This window comes from Endocarpon pusillum (genome assembly GCF_000464535.1).
Source record: "Endocarpon pusillum Z07020 unplaced genomic scaffold scaffold344, whole genome shotgun sequence".
NCBI classification, from domain to species: Eukaryota; Fungi; Ascomycota; class Eurotiomycetes; order Verrucariales; family Verrucariaceae; genus Endocarpon; species Endocarpon pusillum.
The window spans coordinates 1-20,196 of NW_006916325.1; the positions used below are offsets into that span (position 1 = coordinate 1).

Sequence of the window (20,196 nt, forward strand, 5' to 3'; positions counted from 1 at the left end):
GGCCAATTAGCCCTCTCAGAAGGTCAACAAGACTCTTTGAAGAGCGGTGGTAGTTACATATATACAAAGTATCTGTCGAACGTTGCTGACTAATCAGGAGAATAGAATCTGAATAGCAAGTTGTTCTATCTAATTGACCGCGCAAGGAGAGCCTATTTATACATACCAAATTGCTATATCAAACTGCCAATCCATGCGAAATAGCGCGAAACGTCAATACTAAAAATACATGTTAATTCGAGGCGAAACGCGTAACAAATCTGTGATAAAACGCATTCAAAACGTCGCACAATACGCCACCGTTTGATAACCGCAAATTCATCGAAGACGCGCAGAATCCAGTAGCGTTTGTTGCAGCGCTATATATCACGTGACATCCGGTCCACAGTATCCCTCCCTCCACCTCCACGCACCCACTCAATCGCTCTGGCACGACACGGATCCCCGAACATGCAACTACGTGAGCGGTATTCGTTCTGACTGATATGAGTATGTATGTACGGTAGGTGATGTTTGAGCCAGGAATAGACTGAGAGATGGGGTTCCTAGGTTAGCAGCATTGGTATGAGGGAGTGAAAAGGAGACCGGGGGGGGAGAGCATGTGGTTACGGAGAATACTATGTTAAGGGGCTTTTAAGACTAGTGTTAGATACGGTTGTTGTTCGAAAGAATTGTGGATAGTGGTAGTTGTTCTGAATTGACGTCTTACCCGGGTCGAGTGTTAAAGTAGAGGAGAAGAAGAAGGATTAGATACAAAAGGAAATATTCTGTATTTAAAATTCATTTCTATTTGCTGAAAATGCAGGATGAGGGGAGAGCTGCCATATGGGACTAATGTTGCCAGGTTCGATATCTATGGGATGCAGATGAATTCCGAACGGGGACACTGTATTAAGCGTCTCTGCATCCAATCGGCCATGGTACTCAAACACGTATTAGATTGACCATGTCACAACCCGGCCGCAGCATGTTGGAATCCACGGGGGAACTAAAAGTATGCAAGTTTTCCGTACAAAATTACGAGCATGTTAGGTCTTTATTCGCTGATTTTCCGGATCTCTGGGACTGAATATACCCCCGGGAGCCATGTCGACAGTACCTGCCGGTATGCAGATTAGGGGGATTCGGGAATCATACTCACCGTGGTTCATGGGAATGATCATTTTTCCTGGGAATTGTTTCGAGATTGACGTACCTTGAAAGCGACTGACCAGCAGCCACGGGCTCCATACACATCTGCTTCGCAGTTGAGTGCGTAAAGTTTGACTGTGAAAACATAGATGGCCGCATTCTCTCAGCGGTGCCGCCATCGCTGCAACTTAAATTCTGATCCCTTGAAGATAAGACGAAAGTTGTGTCGCAGAGGTTATTCACAATACTCTGGAGAGTGCAAAACCGTGGCAATCAAGAACTTGACTCACCTGTACCATCCGTCGTTTCTACCTCCTGTGTCTGATTTAAACGGCGTCTCTGCCGTGGACGCTCCTCTGAATCATTGTCTGAGACGTGTTCACCATGATGCGCGTCCTCTGGTTGGGTGATCTCAGCGTTCAAGTTGGCGAAGAAGCGGCCAAGAGCTGTTCCATCTCCCGGCTCATCTCCTTCAATAGACCTATCACTGGCGTGAAGGTTTCCCGACCCAAAGAGTGAGCGTTGATTATCTCCACCCGCTGCACTGCGTAGAGTTTCCAGCACTGCATCATTGCGAGCCATCAAGTCGTGGTACTCTTGGGCCAAGCGCTGGAAGCCCTGGTCGAGGCCGTTAGATGTACGAGGCTCACGCTCACGCCTATGCTGGCATTGAATGCAAATTCTTTGATTCACATCAACTCCGTAAGAACTGCCACGATTGGCACAAAATAGACATCTTAGTTCTCCATTTTCCCCATATGACATATCTTCATCTGAGGACCCATCATCTGAAATAGCTTGACCTAAGCTCAGTGCGGTTGGCGAATCAGGGAGTGGTGTCTCCAGCTGCATGTCTGTATGAGTGACACCTTGATCAACCTCCAAGGTTGATTGACCTGGATGAGTGATGTCCCGATCAGGCTCCACCGCCGGTAGATCTTGGTCAGTGGGTCCTTGTTCCGGTTGTACACTTGGCGGATTGGTTTGAATGACGCCCTGATCGGTCTCCACTGCTGGTGGAGGTGGACTTGGGAGGTCGATGTGATCATGTGCAGGATCGGGAGAGCTGGAGTCGACATCTATGTCCGCTCTTGTGCGCGCGAAAGGCTCTTGCTGATACAACAAACTCCACGGACGGTGGGCATGGTGTGCGCGCCCCAAGCAGACAACAAAGTTTTCTGCCAGAAAACATCGCAAAGTCGAATCTCGAAGCTTGTGATAAGAAACTGCGCTGTTGTTGATGGCATCTTGTTGAATCTCGAAGGTCGCATTGAGACGGTCTGCTTCTTTTTGAGCATTCACGTAGCTGGATTCGGCGGGATAGATCTGCACATCCTGCAACACACGGCACTTAGTAACGGTGACCTGTTGCCAGAGAGGAGCCAGATGTTGCTTCACGTACTCCCAATGACAATTTGGACAGAGCCATGGCACATCTTCTTCGTCAATTGCAATGTTGCACGCAAGGAAGCGTAAGCTGTCCTGGCATTGTCGGATGAATTCGTCTGGTATGCCATGAGAAGGCGAGCGCTGGTGACCGCAGTGGTACTTGCCCACAATGACCCGGATACACATTCTGCTGTTGAAAAAGGGGTCAATGGAAAAGGTTCATGAGCAATTGGAATGCGCTGTAGCACTTCTTCAGTTGTTACCAACTCGAATGGATTGGCCAACTTTCGCTGAAGGTGATTTATATTTTCCGTGGACAATGCCATGGTATATTTCACTAATGAACAAGGAATTGGAACAAAGAGTTTTCATTGTGCGATTGTCTGAGAACAATTGTCACCCTTTTTGCAAAAGGAACAAGGGCAGAGCGGCCTGAGAACTCATGATAGCCTGCATGCATGGCTTGTGTTTGGACGATGCACGGGTCCGCTATTATTATGGACTCTGCGGGAGAAACAAGTGATGCAGGCCGCGCCTTCAAGCAGAATACGAGGCAATAGGTGATATGTGTGTTAGGAAGGAGAATGACATGATAAATATAACAATGATAGAAAGCAAAGGGAACATATACATGGGAGGCGGCAGCAAATACTTTGAAGTGCGGCAAAGGTGTGGACTTATACTCAAAAAGGAAAGAGGATGCATAGCGTCAAGGGCGCATGCGACGGAATGCAGCCAGACATCATATACTACGATGGTGCTTCAGACTTGCAAGGACGCATACTGTTCATACACTAGATTATTACGTCGCCCAATGCCCTGCCCTACCAAGTAATACTTGGTCCCACAATGTTTAATACTAGGCCATGGTATTAGGCAACGTCTATACTCGGTTAAGCTCCGCAGTGGGAGTTTCAAGGTTATTATCTGGGAGCTCAGCAGTGTGAACGTCTGGCTTTGGTACAATAAAGGCCACGCCCTTGCCTTCAAGTTCTGGCTTCAGGCCACTGAATCCTTCAACGTTCGAGTTTTGTGCACGGTGCTTCTGCTGGCTTCGATGTTGGAAGTAAAGATACAACAACAGGCCGACAAGGAGGGCCCAGAAGGCACCGAGGGTTATGGCGACCTTATCTCCCGTAGTATGGCCAGATGGGGAGGTTGTTGCTGTCGATTGCGTAGGCGATGCGGCGAGGCTGCTCACCGTCGAGACGGTGTTCGATATAGCGGATGTAGTTGTTGAGGACTCACTTGTGGGCTCACTTGTGGGCTCACTTGTGGACTCACTTGTGGACTCACTTGTGGACTCACTTGTGGACTCACTTGTGGGCTCACTTGAGGACTCGCCTGTGGGCTCACTTGTGGGCTCGCTTGAGGGCTCACTTATGGGCTCACTTATGGGCTCACTTAAGAGCCCACTTGTGGATGAAACCGAAATCGAAGTGCTCGTTGAAGCCGTTCGATTTGATTTGATAACAAACCCTCGGCTAGTTAAAGTATGGTCCACGAAGCCTGGAGGATTACCCGTCGAAGTATGTGTACCAGAGACGTCAAGGAGTCGGAAGCTAAAGTTTGGGCTAATAGCTAATTCTTCCTCGGTGATCTTATCATTATCGCCAATAGTCCAGATGTAACTTCCCTCGTTCGGGTCGTTTGCTAGGACGGAGGATATTAGCTTGAGCATTCCATACAAAGGGAAAAGAGAGCGGAGGTGAACACAATCCTTGGGATACACGAACATATAAACACATTGAGGACGATATCCCTCCTGACATCAAAATGGTGCAATGCCAAGGAGACATAAGGCACAGTGGAGAACGGGACATTCCACGAAATCACAACCGTTTCTCCAAGCGTGAAGGTGGTGCTAAGGTCCAGAAGCTTCTGATTGTCCGTCGCATCTAACTCGGGCTTCAAAAAGCTGGGAGGATTCGTGAACCAATCGGCAGAGACATAAAAGGAGAACGACAGAGCTATAATAGTATTGACCACCCTGTGTGAGGTTAAAAGGAACATTCTTGTGATGGGTTGTGCACAAACTCTGGGAGTACTTGAGGAGGGATATGCTCTCTGTCTAAAGGGAATGGATATGCAACCGCATTGGCGCAGTCGGGACGGCAGAAGTGGGACAAGGCTGCAGGTTTCAAGTATCTCCCAATAACTTTTGTTACTAGCGAGGCGTCCTTAAGCCTGCATGCCCGAAGTGGAACTTGTAAAGGGAGATTGGACCAACAACTGATTCAAAGCACCAAAGGACCCTGGTGGTGAGTCTGAATGAAGTATTGTATGTAGTAAGATTAGCCAAAGGCTAGACGGCCTAAGCGCCTAAACCGCCAAGCCGTTTCATAGCGGTCACTTATCAAACTGTACGACTGCCCAAATCCTACAGCTTTGTAGGGGTTAGAAGGCCGGTAGACTCGTGCTGGCTTACTGACGCAGTTGATCAGCCTAAGATTGATGCCATCTTTATGCACTTGAAATTGCAGGCCTGTCCGAAGCAGGACGTGGAAGCAGTGAGGGAGAGCGGCGAAGACGGGGCCATAAACCAAATCTTAGAAGTTCAGCCTCAATCAATCAAGGGTAGACCTTAGGTAGGACAAGGGGAAGCAAGAAAGTGGGCATAAGGACCACTGGCTGAGGGTGACTCCTGCGGTGCCATCCCACGTCCTAGAAGAAAAGGACGGAAAGAGGCAGAAACTAATTAGTTGGAGGGCGTCGTGAAAAGCACCGGAGAGGGCGCCAAGCTGGGTCGGACGCCAAACCGGAAGAGGCAGACGACCAGAATCTCTTAACATATAAAGTTACATGTACCACAGTTTGCACGAGAACAAAATGCAAGCCATGTGCCCTACACCATGCCGCGGACTGACCGCCGCTGGCGCAACCTAGTCTTCCTCACTCTCCTACTATACCTCCTCTACAATTACTTTCCCTCACCACCTAAATGGGAAAACAATCGCTCTGCGAATCGCCCTGCGCCAACACGCGAGCAGACCACAAAGCCTGAGTTCTTATACCACTCGCACTTTCGACAAAATCCGGATGTCACCTTGGAGAATCAGTTGGAACAGGCGCTTCTTAACATCGAGAACCGCGCATTACTACCAGAGGCTAGGGGTACTGTAAAGAAAATCTGGCAAACTGGACCGGAAGATGCAGAGGAAAGGGAATATGATTGTAGGCGGTGGCAGGAGCAGAATTCGGGGTGGGAGTACAAAGTAAATCCCTCGCACAAGCAAGAAAAGGAGTTTCTGTCTGAATTAACCTCTTTCATAGTACCTTACTGATAGAGATGGCCTTGACTTCGTGCAATCCCTAAACAGTATACCTTCTTTGACCGAGATATACACCAACTATCCTGTCTCAATCCTCCGAGCCGACCTGCTCCGTTATTTACTTCTCTGGTATAATGGCGGCTTTTACGCTGACATTGACGTCCACCCTATTCAACCTATTGAGTTCTGTAATTCTCTAAATCCACTATTTACAGAACATTATCATAATATCTCTCTTGCAGTCAGCATTGAGATTGATGAACCTTACGCCTCTACAGCGATGAAAAAGCAGTGGCACTGGTCGCGAACATATGGTTTTATTCAGTATACTTTATACGCGCCTAGGCGGTTCAGTCCGTTCCTGAGAAGAGCTATCGTGAGGGTTATTGCACATTCAGTAAGGCATAATCGTGCTAGCTCTGGATTTTTCCATGGGCCACGGTACAGTGAGGAGGACATACTGGAGGTCACTGGGCCGGGGATGTTCACGGATGCGGTGCTAGATGTGCTTTCTGAATCATTACCCCAAGAGCATGACTTGATGAGCGCGTCTGTAAAAGCAGATGAGACTGCTGGAGAGATAAAGAGAGACGACCGCGCACGGGTGACTTGGGCCCCGTTTCATCATCTGAAGGAGCCTCTCTGGATCGATGGGAAAGCGGGTAGGGGTCAGAGCGCAGAAGGGGAAGGAGAAGCCGAAAGCGTAAGCGGACTTCTGGTGCTACCCATAAATGTCTGGGGCAATGGGCAACGGCATTCGGGGGCGGAAATGTTTGACAGTAAGGAGGCATGCGTCAACCATCGGTTCGGAAGGACGTGGAAGAAGGGATGGTGGGAGTACATTTTTGGTTAGGGATGTACAACAACAGCGTCAATGTGATGAGCCCACCCTATAGAACTCGCAGTACACCCTCCCGGAAAGCCAAGGGTATCTATTGGTTAAACACTGTCAGAACGATCAGGCTTCTTGCATTCTGACAATCCTGCTCCGCCATTTCCGACGTTGATTGGCAAATCCTCTTCGACATCTGTTCGGAGGCTGTAGAATGCACCAAATATTAGAGTTGTATTGAATTTGGCCTTATCACATATCCTTTTGCACCGCTTCCTGGACAATAACAGAGTCTGTCATTCGAGCCATCCTTAAAGCGTCATTGTGCATAGCTGTGGGATGAACGACCAACCTTGAAGTCCAAGCTCCAAGCTCTAAGCCTTTTGGCCCTCTATGAACGGCACAGCCCCCATGGATTTCATTGTTGGCTTTCTCAACCCCAGGGACCAATCTTTCCGCAGCAAGCCAGTTTATCCTTGATCCATCTTTCGGAAATTCACCTTGTTACTCCTCAAAGCTATATCATCTTTTGCCGGTTATATGATACCGGGATCACCTTGCGCAGACACTGCGGAGCCGGAGTCTTCCTATTGCGGATGTATCTAGATAGACTGGAGAATCAATGGGGAAGGTGTTGTATGCAGCGAACGAAAAACGAAAGGCTTCCTAAAGCTTTAGATAATTCTTATAACTGGTAAGTATGGTACTATTATTTTTTGTTAGTATAAAAGTGCTTTGTTTTGATTGGTATAAGTCACTAACTTATAATTTTGTATTTTATCGAGTACTCTTTTTGCTGATCTTTAATGATGTCGACTGGTGCCCTTACCAAGAGCGGAAATACTTCGGTTGAACTTTACACAGTCCAAACGTGTAGCTACATTTGCAGTGCTCCAGATCGTTCACCAAACCGGCTGCATCGGAGGAGTTCTGGTCTCTGTTGCTCTCCCGCGGTTGAGTACCAATGCAGCCAGCTCCTCTCCGGCTCGCGCAATGTATACGAGTTGCCTTCAGGGTTTCGAAGGCTCGGCCGCATTCGCCAGTACTGAGAACAGAATTCCATCGAGTTCCAGGAAAGAATCGACCCAGTCGTGCGATTCGACTGCACGCAGAAGCTCGATGTTACAGTCAGTATTCAGATACGAAAAAAGATCTGGACCAGAATGGAAAGGGAGAAAAGCTCAGCTCGTCGACCGACTTGCCTTCTAAATCTAAAGATGAATCTTCTGCTGCCCCTGCTCCACCTTCGTCCAAACGCCGAAGCGAGCTACCCTCGCACACCGAATCTCGTCGCACCGACCTCTCCAGGCGCGCTTCACATCTCATGGACAGCCTTCAAGCCAATATCTTCACCGCCTCACAACGACTGAACGACTTGACCGGCTATTCCGGCATCGAAGCACTCAAAAAATCCATTGAGAACCAAGAAGAACTCGTCTCCACAACCAGACAAGGTGTGAAAGCCGCTCGTGCGGCCTACACAACCGCCGTGGCTACAAGATCCGACACGCAGCGCGAAGTCAATGATCTGCTACAACGAAAACACAGCTGGAGTCCTTCGGATCTGGAGCGCTTCACCAGTCTCTATAGGAGTGATCATGCAAACGAACAGGCGGAGCAGCGAGCACATGATGAGCTGGTGCAACGTGAGAAGGCGGCCGAGGAGGCGAGTAATGCGCTGGCAAAATCAATATTGGCGCGGTATCATGAGGAGCAGATATGGAGTGATAAAATCCGGCAGATGAGTACCTGGGGGACGTGGGGGCTAATGGGTGTGAACATACTTTTATTCCTCATCTTTCAGGTGGCGATCGAGCCATGGAGGAGAAAGAGGCTGGTCAAGGGATTCGAGGAGAAGGTCATGGAGGCGCTTGAAAAAGAGAAAATAGATGTCACCTCTTCACCAGCATTAGCAGCCGCGTCCGGGGACAGAGTCAGCACAACGGATGCAGCACCAGCAGCACCAGCAGCACCAGCAGCAACAGGGCCAGATGTCCTCGCCGAGGTAGTGGACCAAGCCAAGCTGGCCGCAGCAATCAGTATGGTCGACGCCGTTGCACCTGCCGCATCAGGCAACTCATCAGCCATTGAGACGGCAATCGAAGTCATTGATGCCGCTGAAGCCATTGAGGCAGCCAAGAACGATAATGGCGACCCTGTTCCTATCGAAGATCTACTCCCTGTGCAAGCTGTGTTTGGTGAGCCCAGAACCGGGTTCGCTTACTACCAAGACGCCTTCCGAGAACTGTTCAGCGAGAAGAAGGTCATCATGACGCAGCGGGATGTTACGACGGCGGTGCTGGAGGGTGCGGCGGGAGGTGCGGCATTGATGGGCTTGCTGCTTGTGCTACTACGGCCACGGTAGACGTTGCGCATCAGGGAGACAAGGCTAGACTTTAGATATGTATATAGACGTTTAATGTATGATCATTTGTACACGACGATCTGGTAGTCATCGAAGCTCTTCTAGAACGTCTCTCCAACATCCCTCCATCCCTTCTACATGCCATCAACCCGCCCCCCTTCTTCGTCCTTCTTACCCAATAACTACACTCTCCTCGGTCGGGAATTCATAACCGGGCACCTCCAAATTCAACGGCGCCGGTCCCCTCCTCACCCTCCCACTGACATCGTAATGACTCCCATGGCAAGGACAAAACCAACCCCCGTAATCGCCCGCCTCGCCAATCGGCACGCAACCCAGGTGAGTGCAGACGCCCAGCATGATGAGCCACTCGGGTTTCTTGACACGCTCGTCGTCGGCCTGCGGGTCACGGAGGCTTTGGACGTTTACGGAGCGGGCGTCTTTGATCTCAGACTCGGTGCGGTGGCGGATGAAGACGGGCTTGCCGCGCCATTTGATGATCACCTGTACAGAAATTTAGTGTCATGAGGATCGAGAGGAGGGGTGTGATAAACTCACATTCTTGCCTTCGGGGATTGCGGCGAGGTCGACCTCGACTTTGGCTTGGGCGAGCACGTCCGCTGATGCTGACATGCTGACCAGGAAATCTGAGCAGACGGAGCCAATGTCAGTCAATGCGCCTCCGAGAACCCCACTCCTCATGACCAGGCTTCCGTTGTAGAGAAGCCTCTCCGAGCGCTTCTGGTAAAGCGCAGCGCTCACCTTGTACTGTTGCCTTTGCCCCTGCCGCAGCCAACAATCCCATCGATCCAACCATAAAGTACTGAAACACTCGGTTCGACGTCTCGGAATTCTTGCTCATATATTTCCCAAAGCTCGGTATCTTCGTCGTCGGTGAGTACTCCTCGCCCTTGAACGGACTGTTGAAGCTCGAGGTCGGACTGTATTCTGACACTGGTCGTCTATGTGGCACGGTGACAACGGCGGGAGCAATGCGAGAGAAAGGGAGAGGAAGAGAGTGTTTTGTCCAGCTGCGCAGAGCTGGACCGGCACCAGAAGCGAGAGGACGCATGTTTGCGCGTTGGAGAGGTGTCGTTGTGTGAGCGACTGAGAAGCTAGAGGTTGTTGTCGAAGTTCGGAATTCATAGAAGGGGAAGTAGCTTTCTCCGATTTTGGTCAACTTTACAGTAATTGGTTGGAACTCTTTATGTAGAACAGCCAGCTTCACATCATCACAACTTCGAATATCTTATTAAGCACGTATTTTGGTTTTATTCTGTCGAGTGATTTTTAATGCTACAGCCAGTACTGAGAACCATCAAAGAACAGCACGCTCTAAACTTCGCGGACTCTATCCACACTAAGAGCAGGTCTCTTTTGCGGCTCGGGCAAAATGCCGAATTGATGCTTGATGCCCCAACGCCAGAGCTAATCATACATCCGCTAGACAAACATATTCATCGTGAGATACCTCCGTCCTCCATCTCGACATCTCGCTGCATCAAAGGCGGCGGATGGCCATGCACCGACGTGTGCAACGTCCGATCAGCGACTGGGCTTCGATTCATCGGAAATGGCAGCTTCTGGCTGGACGAAACTCCATTGCTTTCCTCTCTTGACGATCTATCGGGATGAGGGTCGAGGTGTCCAATTGGTACTGCGCCCCCAAATCCGTTCTGCAGCGTTGTTTGGCCCGGTGCTACTGGAACCAGAGCAGCAGAGGCGGCCTCTTCTCTGGCCCTCTTCTCCTTGAATTGTTTGTACGTCGTTGTCTTTGGAATCACATCCGCAAGGAAGTCGAGGTTGTCAATGCGAGCAACAGCGTTGGCTTGCGCAGATCAGTGTACTGCCGTTAGTAGAATGCCCAGTAAAGACTCACCAAAGTCTTTGTATTGAATATTCCGCCGTGGTTTCCGTTCAGCCTTGACAACATTGTGGGCTTGCTCCGTCAAATATCTAATGAAGTTCTCCTATGGTTGATTGATCAGTCACACATTCGATGTGGAGAGGGAAGAGTTTTTACCGTAGCTACTGATATGGCAAAAGCAGCACTGTTAGAGCATTGGACGAGGTCTTCATCCATTGCAATGATCTTCTTCACTCTTGCAACTGATTGCCCTGATTAGCACTGTTCAACCGGAGCGGAGTGGAACATACGTGGCAAAGCAGACGTGCCAGTTATCTCGTCAGGCGGTGGAATAGCCGTGTTGTTGTAAGGCATATTGGAAGACAGGCAGTATAGTAAGAGAAAAAAGGGGCAGCAATGGTAAGGTAGAAAATCTGTTGAATCCTGTAAATGGGCTTTCACCTAGATGTGTACACCGGTATGGCCCTTTGAGCAGATTCTGCCGCGTTAGGGCGGCCAGCAACTTCCTCGTAATGGGAATGTCGAGCACCCAATCGGTGAGAGGTATATCGAGATATACGATGACAGGCAGTGGACATGCCAGTTGGTCCGGACACTGGAATTACCTGTAGTACGAGGCCCGTTTGTGTAAGCAGAATACACGGCGCGCAAGCCAGGAAAGAAGAAAGTAGCGTGCAGAAGTGAGAGTCTGAAGGGTGGTCGATGATGTCCCAAAACGGAAAGGCGTTGTTGGAACGACATTGGGGTCATGCTTAGGGAGCGGATTCAACATCCCAGGCTAGGTACGTCTAACTGACCTAACTTGCAGACCAGTATGAGAGACAACTCGATGTTATGAACTCGCGCTCGTCCTCCTACTCTGCGCATTCCCAGAGACAATCATCGCTGGTTCCTGAACGACGACTTCCCAGACGCAGGTCGACCCTCTCGTCAGTAGAACGAGGTCACCATGGAGCCTCGACAGACCCGGCGGTGCATTCGATCACCGAGGAGATTGCGGAGATCAAGCGATACGAGGACTTCACTACGATAGACTGGGTTCAAGACGATGCGAGAGAACAACTTCGTCGCAGAGCTCGGCGGAAAGAGAACGCAACTTTCTTTGCGCGCGAGGGCATCCTGGGTTGGCGGGGGAAACTGAGGGATTCTTATGAAGCTGGTCAGGCATGGATCGTGGTCACTATAGTCGGGGCTGTCATTGGCGTCAACGCAGCAGCTTTGAATATCATTACCGAATGGCTATCAGATGTCAAGTTGGGATACTGTACTACGGCTTTCTACCTGAACGAGCAATTCTGCTGCTGGGGTGCTGAGAATGGATGTGATGAGTGGAAGAGATGGACGTCTTTCGGGTTGGCAAACTACATAATATACTTTATCTTCTCGGTATGGATATCTGGTCTTCCTGAGCTGTCGAACAATAGTTGACACATCTGCAGGTACTATTTGCTCTTGTGTCTGCCTTTCTGGTCAAGCAGTACGCTCCGTACGCAGCCGGCTCAGGGATCTCAGAGATCAAGTGTATCATTGCTGGCTTTGTTATGCAGGGGTTTCTCGATTTTAAGACCTTTCTTATCAAGTCAATTTGTCTGCCATTGGCGATTGCTTCTGGTTTGTCAGTCGGCAAGGAAGGGCCAAGCGTGCACTATGCTGTGTGTGCTGGCAATGTCATCTCGCGATACTTTGACAAATACAGACGTAATGCAGCGAAGACTCGAGAGATCTTGACAGCGACTGCAGCCGCTGGTGTAGCCGTCGCCTTCGGGAGTCCAATTGGAGGAGTACTTTTCTCTCTCGAGGTTAGAAGCAGCCTTGCACTGCAGCTGAAGTACTAATATTCGGCAGGAAATGGCAACATACTTCCCGTTGAAGACCCTCTGGCGCAGCTACTTCTGTGCCTTGGTAGCTACGGCAGTGCTTGCTGCAATGAACCCTTTCCGCACAGGTCAGCTGGTCATGTTTCAAGTCAAATATGATCGAACCTGGCACTTCTTCGAGATAATTTTCTTTATACTAATCGGCATCTTTGGTGGTTTGTACGGCGCATTCGTCATCAAATGGAATCTTCGAGCGCAGGCGTTCCGGAAGATATACTTGACGAAATATGCCATTCCGGAGGCAGTCATCCTGGCCGGGGCCACTGCTCTCCTTTGTTATCCGAATATGTTCTTACGCATCGACATGACCGAAATGATGGAGATGTTGTTCCTAGAATGTGAAGGTGACCAGGACTATGACGGCATCTGTGAAGCCAAAAATCGCTGGTCCATGATCCTCTCACTCTTCATTGCTACCACCTTGCGCATCCTCCTCGTCATCGTCTCCTACGGCTGCAAAGTGCCAGCCGGCATCTTCGTCCCATCCATGGCCATCGGCGCGTCTTTTGGCCGTATGATCGGAATCCTAGTCCAAGCTCTCCATGAATCATTCCCAAACTCCCACTTCTTCTCCGCCTGCGAACCAGACGTCGCCTGCATCACTCCGGGAACGTACGCCTTCCTTGGCGCCGGCGCAGCCCTCAGTGGCATCATGCACATCACCATCTCGGTCACGGTGATCATGTTTGAGCTCACAGGAGCATTAACCTACATTCTACCCACCATGATCGTGGTCGGTGTCACCAAAGCCGTAGGCGACCGCTTCGGCAAAGGGGGCATCGCCGACCGCATGATCTGGTTCAACGGCTTCCCCTTCCTTGACAACAAAGAAGAACACAGCTTCGGCGTGCCAGTCTCCCAAGTCATGACCTCCGACGACATGAGCGTACTTCCCTCCACCAACTTCCCCGTCAGCGCCGCTGAAGACATCCTCAACTCAACCCCTTATTCCGGCTTCCCCATCATCGAAGACAGGGAATCCAAAATCCTCCTTGGCTATATCGGCCGCACAGAACTCCGCTTTGCCATTGACAGAGCCAGAAAGCAAGGTCTCATGTCCCCTGTCGCGAAATGCTCTTTCGCTCCCTCCTCCTCTTCGCAACTGGGAACTTCAGCCACCCCCGCTACACCAATAATCAGCAGCAGCCCTGCGCCCCTCACCTTCGACGACATAGCCACCTCCTCCGGCCAGCAAACTGTCGACTTCAGTCCCTTCGTCGACGCCACCCCCATCACCGTGCACCCGCGCCTCCCGCTCGAGACGGAGATGGAGCTCTTTAAGAAGATGGGACCGAGGGTCATCCTGGTGGAGCATAGGGGTAGGCTGGTCGGTTTGGTGACGGTCAAGGATTGTTTGAAGTTTCAGTTTAAGGTCGAGGCGCAGGAAACCAATGGGCATGGAGTTGGTGTGGGGCATGAAGAGGGAAATGGAGGGAGGCAGCAGGAGATGCTTTGGAAGGGAATGGCCAGGGTGGGGGAGTGGATGGCTGATAAGATCTCGGCTTTAACTTCCGGGCGGTTGAGATTGCCGCCCAGGAGAGCAGGGGGGTCGGCTTCGGCTTCGACAGTGGCAGGGGATGGGTGGCTTGGCGGTAGAGGCGAAGAGAGGTCGTCCCTACCAGTAGATGATAACAGGCATGATGGAGATATTTTGGATGGGACAGAGGATATAGATGCAGGCGTTGAGCTCGAGAGTAGATAGCTTGCTTTTCGCAGAATGTAAGAAATATCACCAATTCTCTAGCCACCATCCATTGATGAAATCCAAGCTCGTAACATGGGATGGGTTATAGATTTCTGCGACAACTCTTACGCCGTTCCTGAAAACACACCACCAGTAGCCTGTTGATGTAAGACTTCTCTAGGTCCATTTGTCATCTCATAACCATAGCACCCATAGCTAACTTTGCTGGCATGTCCACAAACTCGAGCTTAGCTACAACTTCTCCCTTTCAATATTGGGAGATGAAACACACCGGTCTAGAGAGGAGGCTGCCTCGGGCGCAGCGCGGTGAATAGAATCGCAGTGTCATGTTGCGTGGAAAAACGTCTCGGCGGGAGCCACGGAGTTGGGGCCATCTCGCCGTATTCAAGTTTGGTGGGAACTTTGTCCAGCTGAATTAGAGCCATATCATTCATTCTACTTGTCCCCTTGAACGAGTTACTTTGCTGCTTTGAGGCACTTGGAAATCGATGAAAGTGCTGTGGATCCATGGGAACTAAGAACTGCGGGACCTGGTGTTGCCGAACTTTGTTTGAGAGCGAAGCAGCGTGATGCTTTTATTGCGACAGCATGAGTTGGGACGGATAGAGCATGACCTGAACCTTGCTGAATGGGTGATGGAGGGGTAGTTAAGGGACGGACAAGACGTAGGTTGGCAGGTTTGGAGTCGTCTGTAGAGAAAACAGGAGTCTTGGTTGCGGGAGGGGGGAGGTGTCGTTGTACCTTGTGCCTGCTGCCTCCAGGCTTTAAATTTGGATCCACAATGAAAAGGATTCTCTTTCTCCCTCCATTAGGCAGCAAGACTGTAGAGCCTATCGGTCGTTCTATACTCGAATCATCCTCTGGGACGATTGGATGATATGAGAGCGTAGTTGTGATTATTTGGCTTTTCGGCTGTTCCTCAGGCTACTGGTCTTTCCTTGCTTGCTACTACCCATGGACTCCGCCGATGGCGATGCCTGATTTGCGGCATCCTTTTCTCTCTTTGCCAGCGCTCTTCTTACTGCACTTTCTTTTTCAGTTTGCTCAATCTGCTTTTCGCTGAATTCCCACAGCTTCTTAGCGATCTCGATATCTGTTACCTCGGAGCGTAAGAAGTCACGTTCGCGACACTCCTTGATCAGCTTTCCACCGGCATCTCGAGCGAGCTCTCCCTCCATCGCAGCTAGCAGAAAGCTCTGTGCGCCCTGCTCGGGGGACTTCAGCACAAGCCACCAGAATGGCCAGGTAATGAGATATGCGAGTAAACCCCATAATGAGCCGCCGGTGAGCCACCTCCTGGTCCCCGGAGTACGCGATTGTCCCGGATCCACAAGAAAAGCTCTGGCATTGTTCGGTTGCTTATCAGGACGAGTGTAGCTGTCCAAATGTTTCTGAAAAGCCAGTGCAAAAGTCATCAATGCTATTTTACTCCTGCCGTAGGACCTCTGGCCGGAAGACGTCTCCTTCTGGGTGCCTGTTAGGTCAAGGCTCGCTCCGATGTAGCTATTGCAGGTACTGAATAAAATGCGGACATCTCTATCTGGCGGCTGAGCCCTGATGGCGGGGCTGAGAATGCTCAACAAGTGGAAGTTGGCCAGATAGTTGACTCCCCATTCCTCTTCCAGCCCGTCAGCAGTAAGTTGGCGACTTCCCCATCTTGGAGTCATGACCGCAGCACAGAGGACTATCATGTCCAGCCGCCTCGGAGGAGCATTGTCTATCCATTTGGTTGCGAAACGACGGATGGAGTGTAACGAAGAGAGATCCACCTGCTCAGCATACACAAGTTCATTGTTCGTAGAGCTACGAAGATCATCAATGTAATCCACCAGGAATGGGTCATTCGCGGCATGACGAGACAGTAGAATAATCTGAGCTCCTCGTAAGGCGAGGTCCCGAACAACAGCGGCGCCTATGCCGGATGTACCACCCTATATGCGGCGGTCAACTCAAGACAGGCTTCGGAACAATCAATAGAGGGGTGTCTTGAAAGCTTACAGTGATGATGACCACCTTGCCATGCATAACACGCTCGGCCGTGTTCCTGGCTCCTCCAAAGTAGTATTTGAGGAGGGAGATGACCAGCGCCCATGATGAAAATTTCAGCACTGTGTAGCCATAAGGAATGCTAGACAGTCCCCTCCAGAGGCTCTCGGCCAACAGTGGAAGTGGCATACTCTAGAGGTCCCGAAAACGTCTTCTCCCATTTCAGAAAAGCTGTGCCTGGCACATTACTACGTAGCTTTTCGAGACTACGCTGAAATCGGCTAATTCAAACTTAGTGCTGTAAGGCTGGCTAGTGGCGCAGATCTCCCGCAGTGGCTGCCAGCTTCAAGTGTGTTTCCACTTTCCATATTACTCTTCTCTAATCGGGCTTCTAGGAGTCTTCTCTACCCAAAGCAATGTCCCAAGAAGAGGACGAGTATTTCCTCCCACTGCAAGACCAACAGGTATTCGGAGCCGGTATCAGACGAAAGCGAGTCGCGTTCGTGCGTGCTGAGTCTGAGCCATCACCTGCATCACAGGCAACTCCCGAGTCCAGTGTCGCGGACAGGTATCTAGCTATTGTCCAACCACCGAATCCAGATACAGAAAACCCACAAAAGCAGTCAGACGACGTTCAAGAAGATAGCACAGCCTCTGGGGAGGTCATGTGCACAGTTTGCAATCTGCCCATCACCCCATCAACATCAAGCGTTCCCACCCAACCTCACGAATCATCATTAGCGCACCAAGTCTGCCTATCCCACTCTCACCCGCCTTCTCATCTCGACCGCGATCACGTGGGACTGAAGTACCTTTCTTCGTATGGCTGGGATCCGGATGCTCGCCTCGGACTAGGTGCAAGTGGGACTGGGATCCGGGCTCCCGTCAAAAGCAAGGTTAAGAATGACACTGTCGGATTAGGTGTCAAAGACAGTGATCACGTCCGGGTCAAAAAGCAGGCCAAAAATATGGTGCGATTGAACGCGAAGCAGATGAGGCTGCGAGAAGCTGCAGAAAAGAAGAGGGAGTTGCAGTTGAGGGATGCGTTTTATGGAAAAGACCTGGAGGCTTACCTTGGGCCAGGTGGATGATAGGGAGAAGCATTGGGATATGTCCATCTATTTTGCATAATATATGGTGAAACCCGTTCAGAGGTATAACGCCAACTCCGCTGCCTCCATCACAATCCACCATACTAAGAACGACTGGACCCTGACCATCCCTCGCTAATATGCCGCATGCCGTATGCCGTATGCCAACCCGGAGCTCTACCCGAATACCAAATCAGCCCGCTGAATAATGCTGAGAACTAATCACAATATACACAGTTTCTTCATTTGAAGAAGTGATGCTTCTTTTTCTTCTTTTCTCCCTCGTCCTTGTTCTTCTTCAGCTTGCCTGCTTGTCCAGTCGCAGGAGAGCTTGGTAATGAAGGACTGAAAGATCCGATGGGTCTGGCTCCATTTTCAGGCTTCGAATTGAGGCTCATGTTATGCATTGCGGCGGTGGGGGGCATTGTGTTCGGATGCGGCTGCCAGGCCTGCTTAGGCTTTTGCTGCTGGGGCAAACCTGGAGCTTGCTGGCGCTCGAAAAGATGAGCAGGTGCTTTGGGTGGAGGCCTTTCTGCAGGTATATCCAAACGTCGCTTGTCCAGGTTCAGTCCGCGAAGCTGGTGAAGGAAGAGCTTGGGTGTTAGCATGTGAGATGTTATCAAGAAAACATCTTTGGAAGCATTTTGCGAGACTTGGTAGCACGCTCGAGCCTCTGCGTAAGTGGCGCCACCAGCCATGAACACTAATAACCTTTGCCGCTGTTCATTTGCTACTGGACGTGTGCGGGCCCAGGTTGGCTTATTGGCCGTTCGGAGAGAAGTTTGTTGTGCCGCCATATCGATGCCAATTCCGTTGCCTTCAAGGTGCGGTTTGGTGGGAGGAAATATGAGGGGGTCTAGGGTTCCCTGAATCTGCTCCTCGAGCATTGAACGCAGAGCTGGCTCGTACCGGGAAAGGCTCACTTCTTCCTCGAGAGGGCCGGCCGGGGGCTTTGTGGGAAATATCGGGTCTGGACGGGATGACATATCTTTCAGAGGCTTTCGCACTCTGGCTCCAAGGAGATCAAGATTGTCGATAATGTCACGGTCTTGAGGTTGTAACTGGGCGTGTGCGTGAAGCTTTTGAATGTCACCGTTAAGAAGACCACCTCTGTAGAGAATGTACAGGATCAAAAGCCGTAATCGTGCCTCTTGAGGTACGCTCTCGTCATCCATCAGCCTCACAATCTGGTCAGCAAGGTTCTTGGGCTTCTTATAATCCTCGTCGAGACCAGTTGCGAGCGACTTCGACTGTTAGCTTATTCGCATCTGTCCGTCTGAGACACCTACCTGTTCAACGGAACCTAAGTCCAATAGCTTGTTCTCTTGGAAGATTTTCATGCATTTCTCCGCCATATCTAGATGCAATGAGAACGCTTCTTTCTTTTCGGAGAACTTTGGCAAGCCGGCAAGCATATCCTTGATCGTGTTCACACTTGTAGAGGCGCCATCACTTCCAAGTACAGTAGGTCAGCCAATGTTAGGATGGTATGGTGACGAAACATACTTTTCTGCGAATTGTGGGTGGGCTTCTCGAAACTTCTTGAAATCATCTACAATCTTGCCCAGCAGATCTTTCATGTGCATATGTCGATTAGCGGTCCAGATCTTGTCTGCCTCTCCAATTTCGACCTCTTTCGTCTCCTCATTGGGCCGACCTTGATTAACCGTATTCAGGTATGTGAGCTTGTCCCCATCTTTGATATCAAGCAGATCCAACGCCATAGCTTGGTAAGTGAACTCATGTACGAGAGGGGACAGGAGATCCATGGTACGGTCTGTAATTAGAAGGATAGCTCGTGGCTTTGGAGTCGAGGTTGGCGGGGGAAAGTCTGGGTGCAGCCTCGCATGGCTGTCCAAGGCTTCCTGAATAAACCGTGCTAGATGAGAGCAGAGTACTCCTGCTTCATGTGTAGGAGCCCGTGGCCGATAATATCTAACTGCAGGATATTCTCCAAGGGAAACACAAATCGAGACAACCTAACCAAGTCAGTCAATTCGGCCTTGCGATTTTGGGGTTTTTCACACCTTCTGCGCCAGGGCCTCAAGATGGCCACGTACGAGGTTGCTGCAATCAGGGTGGAAAAGGACGAAGAAGCTTGAAGGGTCTCGAAAGGTGACAAGTTGGGCCTCCCTTGGGTAGTAATCTACATAAAGAGTCTTGTAATCGGCGATTTGCTCGCGAGCTGTCGGCAAGCACTCGATCCGTTTCCTGAGGTTGTGGTCAAGCTCTATGAAATCAGTATTGTCTCATGTGCAGCGTCTGGTAGCCCGTACCCGATGTCCAGACCAGAAACAATCTTCGATATCTTCGCTTTTCCATGTCTGCTAGAAGACAGTCGACAATATGTGGTTGCGGTGTCAGCACATAGACCGCGTCCATGTCGGGATTCAAGTCTCTTGGCTCTTCGATTTGTTCAATATCTTCTTGCGATTAGCTGGCTCTTGCAGGTCCCTTTGGGTAGTAGACCTCACTTGTGACATTGCCATGAAGAATGTCATCTTCTCGTAACACATTATCGATGAGCCCTCGACTCTGTTTGTCCACAACGAGGACTTTGAACTGCGTAAAACGATATCAGTCAATGAACATGCCCTGCACTGATGGAGGGCAGCCTACTTCTTGACCAGCTGCTTCAATGATACTTCTTTGCAGGACTTTAACAGGTGTAAGCAAGGGAG

At 50.4% G+C, this 20,196-nt stretch overlaps 9 protein-coding genes across 9 annotated transcripts; 4 read left to right on the forward strand and 5 right to left on the reverse strand.

Moving 5' to 3' along the window:
* Positions 1 to 3,403: 3,403 nt before the first annotated feature.
* On the reverse strand, positions 3,404 to 4,533 carry EPUS_00454 (uncharacterized protein; the record flags this gene model as incomplete). The annotated part of the gene is made up of 2 exons (XM_007804483.1): positions 3,404 to 4,173; positions 4,257 to 4,533. The coding sequence occupies 2 exons, from the start codon at positions 4,531 to 4,533 to the stop codon at positions 3,404 to 3,406; spliced, it is 1,047 nt and encodes a 348-aa protein (XP_007802674.1).
* An 839-nt stretch (positions 4,534 to 5,372) lies between these two features.
* Positions 5,373 to 6,645, forward strand: EPUS_00455 (uncharacterized protein; the record flags this gene model as incomplete). The annotated part of the gene is made up of 2 exons (XM_007804484.1): positions 5,373 to 5,735; positions 5,794 to 6,645. The coding sequence occupies 2 exons, from the start codon at positions 5,373 to 5,375 to the stop codon at positions 6,643 to 6,645; spliced, it is 1,215 nt and encodes a 404-aa protein (XP_007802675.1).
* Positions 6,646 to 7,588: 943 nt separating this feature from the next.
* Positions 7,589 to 8,989, forward strand: EPUS_00456 (uncharacterized protein; the record flags this gene model as incomplete). Its single annotated transcript, XM_007804485.1, has 1 exon — positions 7,589 to 8,989. The coding sequence occupies one exon, from the start codon at positions 7,589 to 7,591 to the stop codon at positions 8,987 to 8,989; it is 1,401 nt and encodes a 466-aa protein (XP_007802676.1).
* Positions 8,990 to 9,160: 171 nt separating this feature from the next.
* On the reverse strand, positions 9,161 to 10,061 carry EPUS_00457 (Cytochrome b-c1 complex subunit Rieske; the record flags this gene model as incomplete). The annotated part of the gene is made up of 3 exons (XM_007804486.1): positions 9,161 to 9,493; positions 9,548 to 9,636; positions 9,695 to 10,061. 3 exons carry the CDS (start codon positions 10,059 to 10,061, stop codon positions 9,161 to 9,163), a joined length of 789 nt encoding a protein of 262 aa, XP_007802677.1.
* A 385-nt stretch (positions 10,062 to 10,446) lies between these two features.
* On the reverse strand, positions 10,447 to 11,210 carry EPUS_00458 (uncharacterized protein; the record flags this gene model as incomplete). The annotated part of the gene is made up of 4 exons (XM_007804487.1): positions 10,447 to 10,817; positions 10,869 to 10,959; positions 11,013 to 11,098; positions 11,147 to 11,210. The coding sequence occupies 4 exons, from the start codon at positions 11,208 to 11,210 to the stop codon at positions 10,447 to 10,449; spliced, it is 612 nt and encodes a 203-aa protein (XP_007802678.1).
* A 480-nt stretch (positions 11,211 to 11,690) lies between these two features.
* EPUS_00459 (uncharacterized protein) lies at positions 11,691 to 14,435 on the forward strand (the record flags this gene model as incomplete). Its single annotated transcript, XM_007804488.1, has 3 exons — positions 11,691 to 12,242; positions 12,296 to 12,655; positions 12,702 to 14,435. 3 exons carry the CDS (start codon positions 11,691 to 11,693, stop codon positions 14,433 to 14,435), a joined length of 2,646 nt encoding a protein of 881 aa, XP_007802679.1.
* Positions 14,436 to 15,334: 899 nt separating this feature from the next.
* On the reverse strand, positions 15,335 to 16,613 carry EPUS_00460 (uncharacterized protein; the record flags this gene model as incomplete). The annotated part of the gene is made up of 2 exons (XM_007804489.1): positions 15,335 to 16,369; positions 16,437 to 16,613. 2 exons carry the CDS (start codon positions 16,611 to 16,613, stop codon positions 15,335 to 15,337), a joined length of 1,212 nt encoding a protein of 403 aa, XP_007802680.1.
* Positions 16,614 to 16,840: 227 nt separating this feature from the next.
* Positions 16,841 to 17,515, forward strand: EPUS_00461 (uncharacterized protein; the record flags this gene model as incomplete). The annotated part of the gene is made up of 1 exon (XM_007804490.1): positions 16,841 to 17,515. One exon carries the CDS (start codon positions 16,841 to 16,843, stop codon positions 17,513 to 17,515), a length of 675 nt encoding a protein of 224 aa, XP_007802681.1.
* Positions 17,516 to 17,757: 242 nt separating this feature from the next.
* Positions 17,758 to 19,897, reverse strand: EPUS_00462 (uncharacterized protein; the record flags this gene model as incomplete). Its single annotated transcript, XM_007804491.1, has 5 exons — positions 17,758 to 18,759; positions 18,805 to 18,967; positions 19,022 to 19,494; positions 19,543 to 19,745; positions 19,792 to 19,897. 5 exons carry the CDS (start codon positions 19,895 to 19,897, stop codon positions 17,758 to 17,760), a joined length of 1,947 nt encoding a protein of 648 aa, XP_007802682.1.
* Between the last annotated feature and the right edge of the window lie 299 nt (positions 19,898 to 20,196).